Source organism: Cervus elaphus, chromosome 5 (genome assembly GCF_910594005.1).
Source record: "Cervus elaphus chromosome 5, mCerEla1.1, whole genome shotgun sequence".
Taxonomy (NCBI): Eukaryota; Metazoa; Chordata; class Mammalia; order Artiodactyla; family Cervidae; genus Cervus; species Cervus elaphus.
This window is the reverse complement of record NC_057819.1, coordinates 119,150,708-119,167,687: the sequence shown is the minus strand read 5'-3', so window position 1 is coordinate 119,167,687 and position 16,980 is coordinate 119,150,708. Positions and strand designations below refer to the sequence as shown.

The 16,980-nt window shown below is 40.0% G+C and overlaps 1 protein-coding gene, 1 non-coding gene and 1 pseudogene across 7 annotated transcripts in view; 1 reads left to right on the top strand and 2 right to left on the bottom strand.

Moving 5' to 3' along the window:
• The window catches only part of TLK2 (tousled like kinase 2), a 122,465-nt gene that overhangs the window by 9,587 nt on the left and 95,898 nt on the right, over positions 1-16,980 (bottom strand). For all 6 annotated transcript variants that reach the window (XM_043904956.1, XM_043904959.1, XM_043904958.1 and 3 more), the window contains 5 exons: positions 15,703-15,784; positions 11,340-11,431; positions 6,407-6,496; positions 2,653-2,822; positions 1,110-1,248 (listed from right to left, as the gene is read on the bottom strand). In XM_043904956.1, coding sequence (XP_043760891.1) covers positions 1,110-1,248; positions 2,653-2,822; positions 6,407-6,496; positions 11,340-11,431; positions 15,703-15,784 — 573 coding nt within the window. The remainder of the gene's footprint in view (positions 1-1,109; positions 1,249-2,652; positions 2,823-6,406; positions 6,497-11,339; positions 11,432-15,702; positions 15,785-16,980) is intronic.
• Positions 7,245-7,367, bottom strand: LOC122695920. The gene has a single exon (XR_006341651.1). It is a non-coding gene; the product is annotated as a small nucleolar RNA SNORA26 (small nucleolar RNA).
• LOC122695709 lies at positions 14,699-14,783 on the top strand (annotated as a pseudogene).

Genomic DNA, 16,980 nt, shown 5'->3' with positions numbered 1-16,980 from the left:
AATTTAGGGACTGATTTTCACTATAGGTACCATCTCCACAAACAATAAAGAACAAGGGAAAGTTGAAATTGTATGTACACGGTGCTTTTAGCAGGATATGATCAATTCTTCAATGTGGTGGGGGTGATGAGAACAGGGCTGATGTCCCCCTCTTCTGTCTGCTTCCCATCAACACCCTCATTCCCAGACAGTCACTAACTGGCTAAGGGCTAGGGTCCTCCAGTCTCAAACATCAGTGATCTGGCCAACTGACCTTGGGATTTTAACTGCATGCATTTCCCCTCCCTTAATGCTACAAGAGGCTTCTCCACATTCAGAATCAAACATTCCAATGTGTGGCTTTGTGTTACGACCTCAGAAGTGAAAAGCAAGCTCTGTTAACACCTTTACAATCACAAAGTCAAATGCCTGAGCTGCAGGTATCTTGTATGGTGCTCACTGTCAAAAGGAGTACGAGACAGAGTAAGACAGGGCACAGAACAAGCAGGCAGAGCCAGCTGGGTAGAGTGGTTGGGGGTGGACGAGTGAGGACAGATGGGAAGAAATGTGGCTCAAAACCTTTTGGAACATGGCTGCCAGAAATGGATACAATTCTTGGCAAACCATGCTCACTTTTTCCTGTTTAGGTTTCAAGGGATGCTGTGCTTATTTTACATCCTAATCTTCATAACTCCTGGGTTCTTCAGTCCACCATCTTCAGGCAACTATAGAAAAAACTTCCTCATCCCATCAACTCAGGAAGAGAGAGACCTGCATTTGAAATTCTGAAAGGAAGTGAGGGCCATTCTTTACACACACATGAGTAACCTCATTCTCTATGTACTCGGTAGGGCCTACCTACAGAGCAAACACTCAACTCAAAACGCCTGGTCATGCATAATCCCTCTCTCAATGGTTTTTAAGAATAAAAAGAAAAATTAAGACAAATTCATGTAAATACAAAGAGCCAAACCGCTGACAAGACAGCAAATATTTGGAGAGGAAAGTCTACTATGGTATACAGCATTTCTGCCTAAGCAGACAGAATGTAGTCTAATGAACAATCACCAACACTTCAGCATAATACAGTCACATCTCCAGCCAACTGGACAGATCTCTCAGATACCTACCAGTAAGTACCAGCACCTTGTGATGTTAGCTCCATGCCATCCACTGAATTGTAGCTATCATCATCCATTATCTTGGAAAGACCAAAATCTGTGATTTTTATCTCTCCACACGCTGTACCATTTACTAAAAGAATATTACCTAAAAAGATAAAAATCTTCATGAATAAAAAAGAGACTTACTAGGAAAAGCCAAGGTAATAATAACAGACAAGAAGAGGACAACTGGACTCCAACTCTTACACATAATAGCAAACATTTAAATCTCTGGAATAAAACAATCTGGGCTCTGGATGCTAGAGGAGAGTCATAAGTGTCTGGCTGCAAATTTCTCTTTTCCAAGAATCACCTGCTTAATGTGCCAAAACCAGCACTATGAGCAGTGGAAAAAAATAATTAACTAGCCAAAGTAAAATATCATTTGTATGGTTGGTAAAAAATAGTGGGAAACTTTCATCTGAACTTTCAGTAAGGATCTCTAAACCACCCTGTTTGGAATAGTAGTTTGGGGAGGGTGGTGTGGAATCAAAGAAAACAAACAGGGGAATCTAAGTTAGTACCACAGTGCCACCTACAGCTCCTGGGGCAGGAAAATGTAATAGATTCAGTAATAGAAAACCCAATCACACAGTAGCCATCTTTTAAAAAATCACTTCCTTGTAATGAATTTTTAGTCATTTATTTAGTCATTAAAGGGGCTTCCCTTGTGACTTAGCTGGTAAAGAATCTACCTGCAATAAGGGAGACCTGCATTCGATTCCTGAGTTGGGAAGATCCCCTGGAGAAGGGAAAGGCTACCCCCTCCAGTATTCTGGCCTGAAGAATTCCATGGACTGTATAGTCCATGGGGTCGCAAAAGAGTCAGACACAACTGACTTTCACTTTCACTTTAGTCATTAAAGAATAGTGAGATTTAATATGTAGCTATTAGAAGAGGATGGCAAAGTTAACTGTCCCCACCAGGAGGTAAAGGGGGCTCTTCCCAACACCTAAGCTCAGCAGGATAGAGCTATCTAAAGAGCACACAGGCAGGCTTCTCAGCAAGAGCTGAGGATGACAACAGACAGAAGCCAAACCGTTCTCTCCCCTGCCAACAACAATCAAAGTTAGATAGTAACCATACAAAAAGATGGAAAACTGCTCAGAATTTAATGAAATGGGGGGCATACGTGGAAAATAATTTGCTAATGTGAGGGCACTTATCAAAGAGACTTGGGGTAGAAGGATTGCTGTCTAGTGTGAGTAATGGGAAAAACAAAACCAAGCTTGCCAGAGCAGTTCTTTCTTAACTGGACTGACATCATGAACTGCCCTGGCTCTAAAGACAAGGGCATTGTTTCTCCAGAGCACTGAATACAACCCAACCTCCTAAATCCCGTGCTGTGTGGCCAGGACTCTCTTATTCCCACACCTACCCAGGCAATTTAGAGTCAGATTTTATTAGGCCTTTTTGGCCCCCGCCAAATTCCCTAACTTTATAAAATTGAAAGTTACTTATAAGACCAAAGAAATACCACCAATACTGTCTCCTAAAAATTAGACATACCTGGTTTGAGGTCATAGTGTATGATAGGAGGTTTTATTTCATTTAAGTACTTTAAAGCATTCACAATCTGCATGATAATGGATCGGGCTTCTTTCTCCGACATTAATTTGTGCTGTTTCAGGTAGAAGTCCAGATCATTTCCCTCACAGTATTCTAGTACTGTACAAAACCTAAAGACAAATAAACCAACACTTGATCGTGGGATAAAAGCAAGCAGATTAAGTCTAACTAAACAAGCCCCAGTGAAACCATCAGGTAATTCAGGGGTCCCCAACCTCTGGGATCTAATGCTGATCTGAGGTGGAGCTGCTGTGATAAAAATAGAAATAAAGTGCATAATAAATGTAATGTGCTTGAATCATCCCAAAGTCATTTGAGATGTAATGACTGCCCCCACCCCCTGCCCTGTCTGTGGAAAAATTGTCTTCCACATACACGATTGGTCCCTGGATCCAAAAAGGTTGTGGACCACTGAGGTAGATAGCTTCTCACTTCCTTCTTCTTTGCTCTTTAAAATACTCTTCTATTCTTTATTCCGGACAAGGCAATGGCAACCCACTCCAGTACTCTTGCCTGGAAAATCCCAGGGACGGAGGAGCCTGGTAGGCTGCAGCCCATGGGGTCACGAAAAGTCGGACACAACTGAGCGACTTCACTTTCACTTTCCACTTTCATGCATTGGAGAAGGAAATGGCAACCCACTCCAGTATTCTTGCCTGGAGAATCCCAGGGACGGCAGAGCCTGGTGGGCTGCCGTCTATGGGGTCACACAGAGTTGGACACAACTGAAGCGACTTAGCAGCAGCAGCATTCTTTATTCAGTATTAGCAGTTTACAGGAAGTAAACTGCCGACTCTCTTAGTGAAGAATGTCTGCACCCTTCATGTTGGAACCTGCTCTGCTAAAGTTCACCCAGGGCACACTGCTTCTTGAATCAGACTTTAGGAATACTGACAGGAACTGTCATATATTTAAACTAGACACTTACTCTACAATCCACAGGATGCTCCATTTCTAAACAAGTACGTTATGATCAAATCCACAATCCTCACTGCAAACATTTTATATCACCCTGGGTGCTGACAGTAAAGAAGAATTGAGGGTTTGCCCAGGTCCCCAAGGCTGACTGAATACTACTGCTCCTAGCAGACTGCACATACTATGATTTTTGTTTGCTAAATACACAAGGTATAAAAGAGCTTTTTAAAGGACAGTATCTGTAGTTCTAACAAATGTATCATTATATAGTATGAGTTTTTTCTTTCACTTATACCAGTATGTCACACAGATCCAAATCTAAAACTACACAGCATTCATGGTATGAAGGGTCATGTGTCTGTCTTCCAAGGCAGTCATAAACTGAAGTAAGGCTTCCTGAGAGAGGAATACCTTTTAAACTATTCTAAGCTGTGACAATGTGGCTAAATCACTCAGGGTCTTGCTGGGAAATGAAAATTACTGGAGTATTTAAAACGGAGAGGCTTTAATTCAGAGAACTGATCACATAGATGACGGAAGAGCTGAGAAGACAAAGTGGCCAGTGAGCACCCTAGAAATCATCTAGAGCAGGAAGTCTGGCCACCCTAAGGCCAGAGGGTGGAGATGGTGCAATCAGAACCAGGGTCACCAAGGGAACCTGGGACCATCGGGGGAGGAGTCTCCACCCACCACCACTTCTGTCTCTCCACTGAATGAATCCCACTGAACACTGACAAAGGAGGCTGGTGAACACAGCCTACAAGGGCCAAACAATGGATCTAACAGCCTACAATGGATCAAACAGACGCAGGACTCACACTCAGGGCCTGTGGGCCACTGAAGACCTTCAGGCAGCAAAGCAACAAAATGTGGACACACACACAGTCCCAAGGGACCCCCAAACTGACCAACAGCTCATGCTTCTTACAAAACATAGCATGTCTCAACATGCTAGCATCCCATTTGAGAAAACAGGCCTAAAATGTATAGATTTCTCTGATCTGATATACTGAAATCTGAGGCATAGACTCTCAGGCTTAGTGAATTTATTTTGGACCCAATGCAAGCTGAAAATAAAATCTCATTTTTAATACTCAACTCTCGGAAAACTTTCTAAAACAATGATTTGACTTATTTTGGGGAAAAATTCACCATACACAACAGGAAGGACAAAGTAAACAGCGCGAGAGTGGCGCAAAGTCAACCCAGCGTCTCAGGTCAGTTAAGCGTACGCAGCTCGGAACAGCAGGGAACCCAAGTCACTGCGCTTCCTTTTGAAATGGCTTTTGTGCTTATATCTGGGGGGTATGTGTGCCTTTCCTAGTATTCAAGGAACTTGTTGAAAGCAAAACAATAAAGCCACCCTGTGGAAACCTGCTTTTTAACTCACTGTTTTTCTGAATCCCACTCAACACCACACACAGCACTGTGCTGACTGCACTTGACTGGAAGGGGGAAATCCCTGAGTGGATGCTTCCAGAGGGGATTATGGTCTCCCTCTGGGGCCATTTCTAAATGTGGATGGGCTCTCGCACAGCAAGCTCTGAGACAGCTGCCATCTGGAAGAGGCCGAACACTCTGGGAGGTGGAAGGAAACCCCTGCGGGCCAGGCCTAAGCATGCTTTCCTGATTCAGTTCAGACTCCAACAGAGATGTTTCCAAATGCTGAACTATTTCTAAACTCCTGGATAAACCAAGAGACCGAGAGCTTACCTATACCAAGTAATGAAATACAATAATGCCTACGATTATTAAAGATCTCAGACAAGTCATGTAACTTCTCTGGTCCTCAACTCGCCACCTACAAAGTGAGAAGGCTGGACTGAAATCCCTATAAGCCTCTGAACCAACCTATATTTTCAGATGTAGCATTAGGCTCGGCCACATTTCATTCTAATTCTATGATGAAGTCATACTGCTAGAACTTCGAAAGGCCCATCAGTGTTCATCAGCCTCACTTGACTGTTGCTTGTCTGTGGTATGCCAGCACCAATTTGTACCAGTTTTTGAGAGCTGAGAGTTAAATTCTCAGAAATCCTGTGAGCTAGTTTTTAAGCCATTGGTAGGATAAATGGATAAACAAAAGGTAGTATTTCCAGACAGTAGAATATATTTAGTCATAAAACAGAAAGAAGTACTGATAAATGACACAAGAAGAACCTTAAAAGAACACCATGCTAAGTGACAGAAGCCAGCCACAAAAGTTTACACACTACCTGATCCATCCTATGAAAGTCCCAGAATAGCTGATCTATAGACACAAAAAGCAGATAGGTGGTTGCTTATAGCAGGAGTGGAGTGGAGGAAAAGGGAGATGATAGAATAAGGTACAGGATTTCTTTCTGAGGCAGAGAAAATGTTCAAAAACTGACTAGTCATGGCCGAAATATACCTATGAATACTGTGTACTTTTAAATGAGTGAACCGTATGTTATATAAACCTATCTCAACAAAGCTGCCCCCCTCTTTTAAAAAAATTGGACATGTTCAGAGTATTGTTCCACAGAAACTGGCAAACAGTACACATCAGCCCTATGCCTCTCTCCTCCATGCTGGTTGTTAAACACTGACCAGCACACAACTGCACCCATCCTGTGGCCAAGAAATGTATGTCTTGCTGGCCCCAATCTGAATTCAAATACAATCATTTGCCCAAAAATACATTTGGCCCCCTCAGGCAGTATTTTCTGGACCCAGATTTAAATTCCATTCCATGAGTCATCACGCTGCAAGAAAATAATATTCTCTGCTAAGCTAGAAACAGTATAGTACTTACGAGTCAGTGTCCAGTGAAAAGTAATCATACAGCTTAACTATTCTGGGATGATCCAGTTCTTTGTGAATCCGGTATTCCCTACATGCATGCCTGTGAACAAAAAGGAAATTAACATTTTGTATTTTGGCCTGTCTTTCGGAACTTTTCCAGGATCCTCCTAATTTACTCTCACACTTCTCCACTGTTCCTGCACATTCACTCCATTCAAGTCCATTTAGTCCTCTAGTCTTTCTTCACCCTGTTTTCTCCACAGGTCTCTGCCAAGCTGTTGGAAAAACAGCAGGCACTAACTTTTATCCTTTGCAAGTTCATTCTGTGATAACCTTACCTCTTTTATATTGATACCCAAACAGCAGAGGTTTAAAAATGATAAAGACAGCACTTTTTTTTCTTTTCTCTGAAGCTGATACTTTCTGTCTACAAATGTTTATACCCTGGGGTTCCATCACAGGGATCAATTTTGGCATGCAAACTCACTGAGTAAAAGGACCGCTGGTAAAACAAGGCAATTACAAATGCACTGGATTTGTTTTTCAATCCCCTTTACAAAAAAGAATTTAAAGGACTATTAGCATTACTTTCTAAGAAAATGCTAATTTGATAAAAAGTTTGAAACTATGGGAACCTTAGTTTTCTTAGAATAAGAGATTTTTTTCATACATATGTTTTTTTTCTTTAGTAAGACAGGAAGAAAAATGTACTATATAATCTGATGTATTCATATACTGAATTTTATTTATTTATTTATTTATTTATTGACAGTCAAGTTTAAATTTAATGACTTTGGTATTAACTACACACATACTAGTAAGTGCTAAGACTTAAAATCTTCCGGTTCAGTTGTGACTCCAGACAGGATCCAGAGAAGAGTTCTAAAAATCTCTTCTCTGGGTTTTATGGAGACTTTCTTTACCCTCCTGTGTTAGCCTCTTATGGCACTGCGTCAGCCTTAAAGGGGCACTGGAAAGGGTGCATATACTGAATTTTAAAGAATAAAATGTGGTTCTTACTTAATAAGAGTAATAGGATATTATTATATACATATTTTAGGATATTATATTTTAAGTAATCTAGCACCATTTAGTTTGGGGCATTTTGTTCTAAGAGTCAAAAAATTAAAACATTCCATAGTATGATAAAATAAAGTCCCCCAAAAGTAATGTTTTCTGAAATGTATTCTAGCATGTCAAAGATATATAAAGTACTCAATCAAAGAAAAACTGAGGAACAACTAGGGGAAGAGGGAGGGGAAGAATAGGAATCTAAAAGTGATTAAATGTTCTTCCCCAAAGAAAACGCTGTTTGATTAGGTTTATTTTTCAAGTGGCCATTTTGGGCAGTTTTGCTTCTTCTGATGCTTTATTTCATCAGCATTTTTTTTTTAAATTTTTAAAGAATTTTTGGCTGCACTGAGTCTTTGTTGCTGTGCACAGGCTCTCTCTAGCTGTGGTGAGTGGGGGCTACTCTCTAGTTGCGGTGGCTTCTCTTGTTGCAGAACATGGACTCTAGAACGTGGGTTTAGTAGTTTTGATGCACAGGCTTATTAGCTGCCCTGCGGCATGTGGAATCTTCCAGGACCAGGGATCAAACCCATGTCCCCTGCATTAGCAGGCAGATTTCTAACCACTGGACCACCAGGGAAGTCCTCATCAGTATCTTTATGTCTTTCTGAAAAAAAAAAAAACAAACTTGTCAGCACTGAGTCGGAGCAGCACCACGCTTCCAATGGAGGGTAAGCAGGTTTGATCCCTGGTGGGGAACTAAGATCCCACATGCCTCACAGCATGTACCAAAAAAAAAAAAAACAAATCATGTAATTGCTCATTTCATTTGGTAAAATAAAGGTGGTACTGTTTCTAAAAAAACAAGTTCAGAAACCTATGATCTAAACAGATTACTGTTAAGTCATTTCTTATTCTCACACACTAGAAATCTATCGTTCTCTGCCCTTTTAACTTTATGATTTTGTGCATTTCAAAGTAGAGACCAATTTCTCCATGGAGGTTATAAAAAACTGAGGAAAATAAAGGAAGAAAAAATTATAAATTAAAGAGTGTCACAAGTCCTTGCCAACTAAGGAAACTTTCTGTGTGTCACGAAAAGAACCCCCTCAACATCACGTCGGGCTCTAAGGCCATTTGCTACAGTTCACCAGGCAAGGCAGAGGTTCTCCTTATATTCTTACATCCTTCATATGTTCAAATTTCAACTAAACATCCAAGGGACTAATGCCCTATAAATAAGGAAACAAGTAAGAAACTGATCCACTTAGTCTTCTACTGTCTTATAAGTAGATATATATTTAGACTTTCAGTAATTATATCCTAGAAAATTAGAAAAGAGTATCATACAAGAGTACAGATACAGTTATTGCTGTGGATAGCTTTATATGAAATTTTTCCTACCATAAATTTCTTAATATCTATTTTGAGAGGTTAAAGAAATCAAGTAATGCCTATTAATGCTTAATAACGCAAAAGTAAAACAGTCAGCTTACTTCTATCACTTTGCAGAGAAAGGAGAGGAAAGGGGGTACAAAATGGAACTCAAAAATGAACAATACAACAGCCTTTCATTTTCTTTGAATTTTTCTTTCTTTTTCACCCAAATACATGTTCTGATTCCAGATGGGGCTGGGAAGTCATCCCCATGAAGGAGAAAGCAAGCAGAAGATCTTACTATATGCAGGTAACAGTAGGATTTTCATATTTTATAATGTGACCACAACACTGAAATGTACTCCTTTTCAGTTTCACACTGAATTTTTGAAGCACTCTCTAAAATCTGTTCAGTGCCTGATATGTCTCCTTAATTTCAGTTCAAGGGGGTTAATGCCATATTGCTAATTCACTATTACTTATAGCCTAAAATTCCTCTGTATGATTTATTATCACTTAGCAAGCAAAATCTTTCCAAGAAAGGTGGAAGTGCTGTTAAGAATTTTCCCACAAGGATGAATGGAGGTCACAAAATATTTGCACCACCCGCCCCTCCACCAGTGTGTCTATCAACTGGGAAATGGCTCCTGCCCAGATGGCTCCACAGAAGGTGCTCAGGAGTCGTGACTCCTGCCGTGGTGAGGAAGCAAAGAATAGGAAGGCAGCACTGTGAGCTGGAGCTGAACCTCTAAGAACTCAGACACGAGACTACCCCCTTCACTTGCTCTGTGACTCCATCTGGCAGACAAATGGGAAAGGAGACCCCATCCACACCCACCAGGACTCAAACAGCTTGCCGAGTGCATCAAGGAGGTCCTGGTGTCTATCACTCACTGCTTCAAAAGGCTACGGTGAGCACAACCCCCATGGGCAGTCACCACAGTCTTCGGCCCCTGAGTTCTCTTTAAACCCAGCCTGAACGCTGGACACAAAGACGAGGCAAAGTCTGTATAAATCTCTGCAGAGGAACTATCTCCTCAAGGTTCACCAAGGCCCATTCCTTGTAGAGTCAGCTGGTTTAGAGTCGGCGGCGCACACAGCTGCAGAACAGGCTCCGAGGATAGCCGAAGGACACTATGAAAGGGATGCAGGTACTGTTCCTATACCCTCAGGTCCTCTTTGAGTCTCAATATGATGCGGACATTTCTCACCATTTTCCTAACTGGTCAGAACATGTGGGTGTCTTAAGTGCTCCCTGGCAATTGCAGCCGCATGTCATTTGTCCCTGCCTGTCGAGTGCCTAGAATGTACTTGTAATAATGTAACTGCTCCTCAGAAGCATCTGGACTGCAGCCGCCTGACACACACGGACACAGGCAGAGTGCCACGCACAGAGCACACGGCATCCTTTTTCCACCTCTGCTAAGCGCTCTCGCTCCTCACGCCACAGGACCTTCTCTCCTCCAGCGCTGAGCACCACTGCCAGCCTGCACAGAGCAGCGAGAGTTCCCGGGTCCCTAATGAACAGTAGCCATAAGGCAGGAGTCGCCTTGCTCTAAGCCTCAAGAATGGGTTAATGATGTAGAAATGTTTTATTTTTCCACTGAGATTTAGAAGCCACCTAAGAGGCTCTTCGAAGTCCACTGCCTTTTTTCCTCCAGAGTACTATTTATAAGAGAAAACAAAAGTGCTTTTATAGAAGGGAGGTAGACTGCTTTATGTCAAAAGGGGCTGTCTCTCCTTTTAGGGGTAGGATATGTCTAACACAGTACTTGTTCCTACAAAAAGGAAACAATATTATGGCCAGGGGAGATCCTAACAGCAAAGTCTGAGTGGCCTCCAAAGCAAGTGAGCTGTAACTTCAATGTTCTGAAGCTCAGGGCAGAAACAGGCAAGGCCTGACGTTAGTGAAAGAAAGACATTCACACCTGCACATGTAAAAACTGTTCATTCTAAAGAGTCACCCTCCCACCCTGCACCCCAAGTACCGATGAGGGCTGCCACGATGGCATCTAGAAGGGGGCGAGCACAGCAAGTGGGAAACTGAAGACAAGAACTCTGAGACGGGAAGCTTGTGATGGGGGAGGAGGGTACAGCATTAAGGACCAAATACTGAGGGGCAGCAGGTGCTGCATGGTCTCCTCTGTGATGAGATGACTAAAGCAGCAAAAAAGCCCCACCTCATGCTCCCTAGGATGTCTAGACCACTACAGAACACTCTCACATTTTCTACAGACAAGCAACAGTAATTTATGACGCTTGACTTGTTTATTATAGCTACTTTTAGATGCACAATGGAAGGGGAGGGTTAAACACATGGGCCTGGATTAAGGGAAGTCTGGATTTAAATACAGGCTCAGCCATTTCTTAGCTGTTACTCAATTCTGTAAGTATCAATTTCCTTATCAGTAAGATGGAAGATTTATTTACCCTCCAAGGGCAGTTATGAGGATTAAATGAAACAACAGCAATGCATGTAAAGCTCTTAACACAGTGCTCAAACTACAGCTATTATTACTAAATTTTGAAAAATCAGATACTCTAGTATCACTTACTTGTGGTAATTCTCCTTTTTCTCATCTCTCCAGTTTTTATTTAACTGGTGAATTTTCACAGCTACGTATCTTTGTTCTGTTAGATCAAATGCCTATAAAGAAAAGGAATAAATTATATTGTGGATAATGCTAACAAGAATTACAGGTAACTGACCAGAAACTTCTGCTTAACAGACTAACATACTCAAAAGTCCAAAATGCATTATTAAATAACAAGAGCAGTGGACAGCACACTTCCTTCAGAGTTGTAATCATCTTTCTTGAAACTTGTTATGAGACAATCGAGAAGTCTCCAGACACACTGGCACCAAGGGGTTTAGAAAATAAAACCTAGCATATGCCACAAACAGAAAGACAGTCCATGCCTCAACAGTCACTTCTAAACAACTCTCTTTCTGGATATCATCTACCATATTTGGGACCTTTCTCCCCTCTTGGCTCTTGTCCCTCAGCTGGTTCTGGTACTTGACATTCTTCAACAGTAAGTCCTGCCACTTTTTTTTTCCTTTTTGTAAATATTTTTTAATAGGTTTTATTTTTAGAGCAGTTTTAGGTTCAGAGGTCCTGCCACTTTTGAAACGCTAGGGACATAGACTGTCTGCTTCCTTAAGAAACAGGGCACACCTCTTTGCTAAGTTCGTTTAGTTGCACCCCTACATACTGGATAACTAAGTAATTTTGGATCTCAACAATGTCAGAAGCTAGTCACTTATTCAGCACCATCCAAAAAAAGGGACATGCTTTCCCCAAAGGCCACCACTGGTGGCCCAAGTTCCAGATCAGCTCAGTGGTGCTAGATTGTGGGGTAAAAAAAGGTAACAGATTTTCAAGGTTGCCTGGTGTACATCACAATTTGAAAAAGTAAGTAGCATTTTACAACAGATTTCCCCAATACACTTTTTTGAGGAACTTTTTTAGAATGAATTTGGCTTTAAAGTCCAAATTAAAAACTTACTGTTTCAGTTCCAATGTTATTACCACCTATCTGCCAGTTTCCACAAATGTATGAACAGATAAAGACAATAGGCAGAGGTTACAGAGGCCATGAAGAGTGGTGATTACTGTTCTACAGATCTTTTAAAAGACAAGCTACCTCTAGGAAAGCACAGGATACAAGAGAGGCCTGATTATAAAAGAAACTTCTAATATATACCAAATTTAAACCAGTATTTTTAAAATACAAAAACCATTCAATTCAAATAGAATATCTTATTTCACAGAAATGCAAACTTTTCAACTCTATTTTTCTTACAGAATCTAAAGTCCCCCTGTATGCATGCATCCATCATGACTTTATAGGAGAGAACCATATCAAGCCATTAAAAGCCAGAGTAAATATCATCTAATTTGTAAGAGCACTAATGAACTACAAGTGTCATTTTTTTCCTATTATCAAAACCTATTTCTGAGTTGAAAACACTGTGATTCATCAATGATCTAAGAAGGGCTATATGGAAAACAGCAAAAGAATACATTAATGTACATATTGTTGTAAGAAGCATTTAGATTTCAGAAGTGTTAAAATGTTTGAAGAATAGGAAAAAATATGAAGAAATCACTAACAAGTGAAGCACCAAGAACCAATTTTGATGATTTTAAAAAAGAAATAGTCCCACTTCTGGGTATACAGCCAGAAGAACTGAAAGCAAGATCGCAAAGAGATATCTGCACATGTGCACTCAAAGCAGCTCTATTCACAACAGGTAAGAGAAGGAAGCAACGCCAATGTCAGCTGACAGATGAATGGATAAAGAAAATGAAGTATATATATACAATCTCAGGGTTATCCAAGTTTAAAAAGGAGAAAATCTTGTCACATGCTTCAACATGGATAAACTTTGAGAACATTATGGTAAATGAAACAAACCAGTCACAAAAAGACAAACACTGTGTGATTCCTCACATGAGCTACGGAAAAATAATCAAATTAATAAAAATATAAAGTAGAATTGTGGTTACAGGCAGCTGGAGAGAGAAGGAAAAGGACAGCTGCCGATTAGTGCATACAGCTCCTGTTCTGCAAGATGAAAAAGTTCTGAAGATCTGTTTCAGAACAACATGAATATATCTAACACTACTGAACTGAGAAGACTCTTGAGGACCCCATGGACAGCAAGGAATCAAAACTAGTCAATCCTAAAGGAAATCAACCCTGAATATTCACTGGAAGGACTGATGCTGAAGCTCCAATACTTTGGCCACCTGATGCAAAGAGCTGACTCATTGGAAAAGACCCTGATGCTGGAAAAGACTGAAGGCAGAAGAGGACAACGAAAGATGAGATGGTTGGATGGCATCATCAACTCAATGGATATGAGTTTGAGCAAACTCCCACAGATAGTGAAGGAAAAGGAAGCCTGGCATGCTGCAATCCATGGGGTCACAAAGAGTTGGACATGACTGAGTGACTGAACAGCAACAACTGAACACTTAAAAAAGGTTAAATTAGTAATTTTTATGCTATGTGTTTTTTATCACAATTTTTAAATTATCCCAATAATAAACTAAGTATATGACTCAAGAATGAAAACTAAACAGAAGGAAGATTTGAAAGCAAAAGTCAATGAAAACAAAACAAATCAAATAGTAGATCTGATTAACAAAAATAAAAAGTTAATTTCCAGAGGGAAAAAAAAAAACACTAACCAACCTCTGGCCTATTAATCACGAGATACAAAAATAAACATTTCAAAAGAGAAATAACTTATAAAGTATGGCAATCAAGATGAAATAGGATGATTCTCCAGGAAAAATGAATTATCAAAACTGACTTAAGAACGGGAAGAAAGCTCGCTTCGGCAGCACATATACTAAAAAAAAAAAAGAATGGGAAGAAAGTCTGAATAGGTCAATATTCGTAGAAGAAACTGAAAAGGCTATTTTCCTCTAAAATGACAACTACACAGCTGATTTTATGATTTAGCACTAACAACTTCCACATAGCCAACATGTAATGCAAAGCATTCCAGAACATGGGAAAAAAGAAATTTCACAACTCCTTCTGGAATAACTATGACATCAAAGCTAGACAATGCTGCCTGCACATAAAAAACAACTGTAAGCCAATACCACTTATGATCACAGAATAAAAATATGAGCAAAATACTAAAAAATTAAACCCAGCAGTACACTAGAAATATTATCATAATTCTGGAAATGGCAAGTGATGATACTTTCACAACTGTATACATAATGCCACTGAATTATATACTTAAAAATGGTTAAAATGGTAGGTGTCATGTATACATCACCACAATAAAAAATTAACATTAGAAAAGAGAAAAAAAGAAAAACTAATGTTTTTATCTGAAATAAGAAGTATTTTAATCAAAAGATTTTCTATATAAAAATTCATATGGAGCTTTGCGCAGTGGCAGTATTGTAGCCAATGAGGTTTATCTGAGGCGCGATTATTGCTAATTGAAAACTTTTCCCTAAAAATTCATATGGGCATAACATAAATCATTAACAGTATAGGCTACAACTTAGAAAAGACAGAATTACTAGGGTCATGCAGTAAAGACCAATTAATAAACTAATTGGGCATTTAAATGCCAGGTTCCAGAAACAGAAATTTAAGGAGGCTGTGGCTGGTGAGCGTATTATATATCTACAGCTGTATTTAAAACAGGCAGAATTTCTCATTCACGGAAAACTAATTGGGGGGCACAGAGGCCTGGACTTCACTGGGCCAACTGAAGCACTCTAAGCCAGGACAATCCTTCAGCAAAACCAGTGTTACTAAACATTCTGACGTGGAAGATGCCAACACTTTAAAAGCAAAAACCAGGTTTTCAAAGAATTAACTTTTTAGTACATCTATTTTAAACATCTATATATCTATATATATATATATAGATATAAATCTTATTAGAATAAAAATAGCACTCATCTCTAACAAATACAGATGAGGCAGAAAGCACAAAACTAGAATAAAAATCACCACTATTCCATTATCCAGAAATGATGCTGTTTTCTCTATATGTTTTTTTTAAATCTGTAATTACTCTTCAAATTTGATAAACAGGGTAAAATATTGACTCCTGCTTAGTCACAAGTTTACTAGAAGCAGTTCTCCCAAAGATTGTTGTTGTTTAGACTCTAAGTTGTGTCTGACTCTTTTGCGACCGCGTGGAACATAGCCCACCAGGCTCTTCTGTCCTTGGGATTTCCCAGGCAAGAATATTGGAGTGGGTTGCCATCTCCTTCTCCAAGGGATCATTTCGATACACAGGTTCTTAACAGTTTGGAATTTTGGCCAGTAAATATCAGTCACAATTCTATCACTATTTTAAATGTTTTCTAAGTTTGTAATAACCAATAACTTAACTCTCAATCTCTATACCCAGTTCCTCATACTTACCTTGTAAACTTCACTGAAACCTCCTCTACCCAAAAGATGTAACAACAAATATCTGTCATTTAGCGTTGGATGATCTTTAAATCTGTGGAAACAGAATATAAAACAACATCATCCTGAGGTCAAGGACTACACAATTTTCCATGTTTGTGAAAATTCCAGAATGTCTGACGTGTTATACATACAATTACAGATGCTGCTAACAGTTTGGCAATCATCACAATATAGCTAATTCTGAGCATAGGAAAAACTCTATGGTTCAAAGAGATGGCGTAACTATGATGAGCAACATTAGCTGTGGAGTCATGAGAGCCAGGTGCCAGCCGCAGCACAGCCACAATTAGACTAGTGACCCTTGTTGACTTCCCTCTCTTTCTGTCCTGCCATAAAGCAGGGGGGTGCAGGGCTGTACACTGGACCAGGGATTTCCAAACTGTGCTACCGGGGGCCTACAAACCACTCAAGAACCACACGTCCCCTCCATTCAGAAACATACAACAAAATCCCAAGACAGTTTACATGGCCTTAAAAACAGATCTCATTATAAAGTGAGTCACATGTTCTACGTGCATTCATTTTCTCTCTTTACGTCTTCATGATATAACTGTTTTCCCCATATAGGATTCCATCTTGTATCATTTTCTAGCAATAAGATAAAGAAATGAGAGATTCTGGCAAAAATAACTTTTAGGTGCTTCTACCTAGTTCCTCATCAGCCCTACTAATAAATCCTGAAAGTACTTTATTTTGATTTTGAGACAGTGGCACGCCTGTGGAGAGAGGTGACATCACTGCATGGGGTCTCACTGTGGAGTCAGAGCCACATCTCAACTCTTTGTTTGGTCACACTAGACAAGCTAACTTAACTTCTCTAAGCCACTTTCCAGATCTATGTATTGAAGATGACCTACTGCAATGGGCTACTGTGACAATTAACTGACAGAACCCAGGGGCGCTCAGCACTCTGCCTAACACAGAGGTGCACAGTAACGGTAGCTACTGCTGCTGCCACTTACAGAAAGCCAAGTCCATGGCTCACTCTGGCCAAACAAAAATATACAAGCTGTAGCTACGCCAAAACCTCCATGTTTCAGAATTAGAAGAATGTGGGGGGAATAAAAGGATTATGGTTAGAAGCCACTTGCCACTTACAATCTACTTTTCACAGTTTTAATTCCTTAAATGGCTTACAAAGATGAGCATTTATCTACAATTAATGTATTGAACTTGAGTCTTTCTTAAAAATCTCAACACTTTAATGACCTATAAAGGTCATTCAGA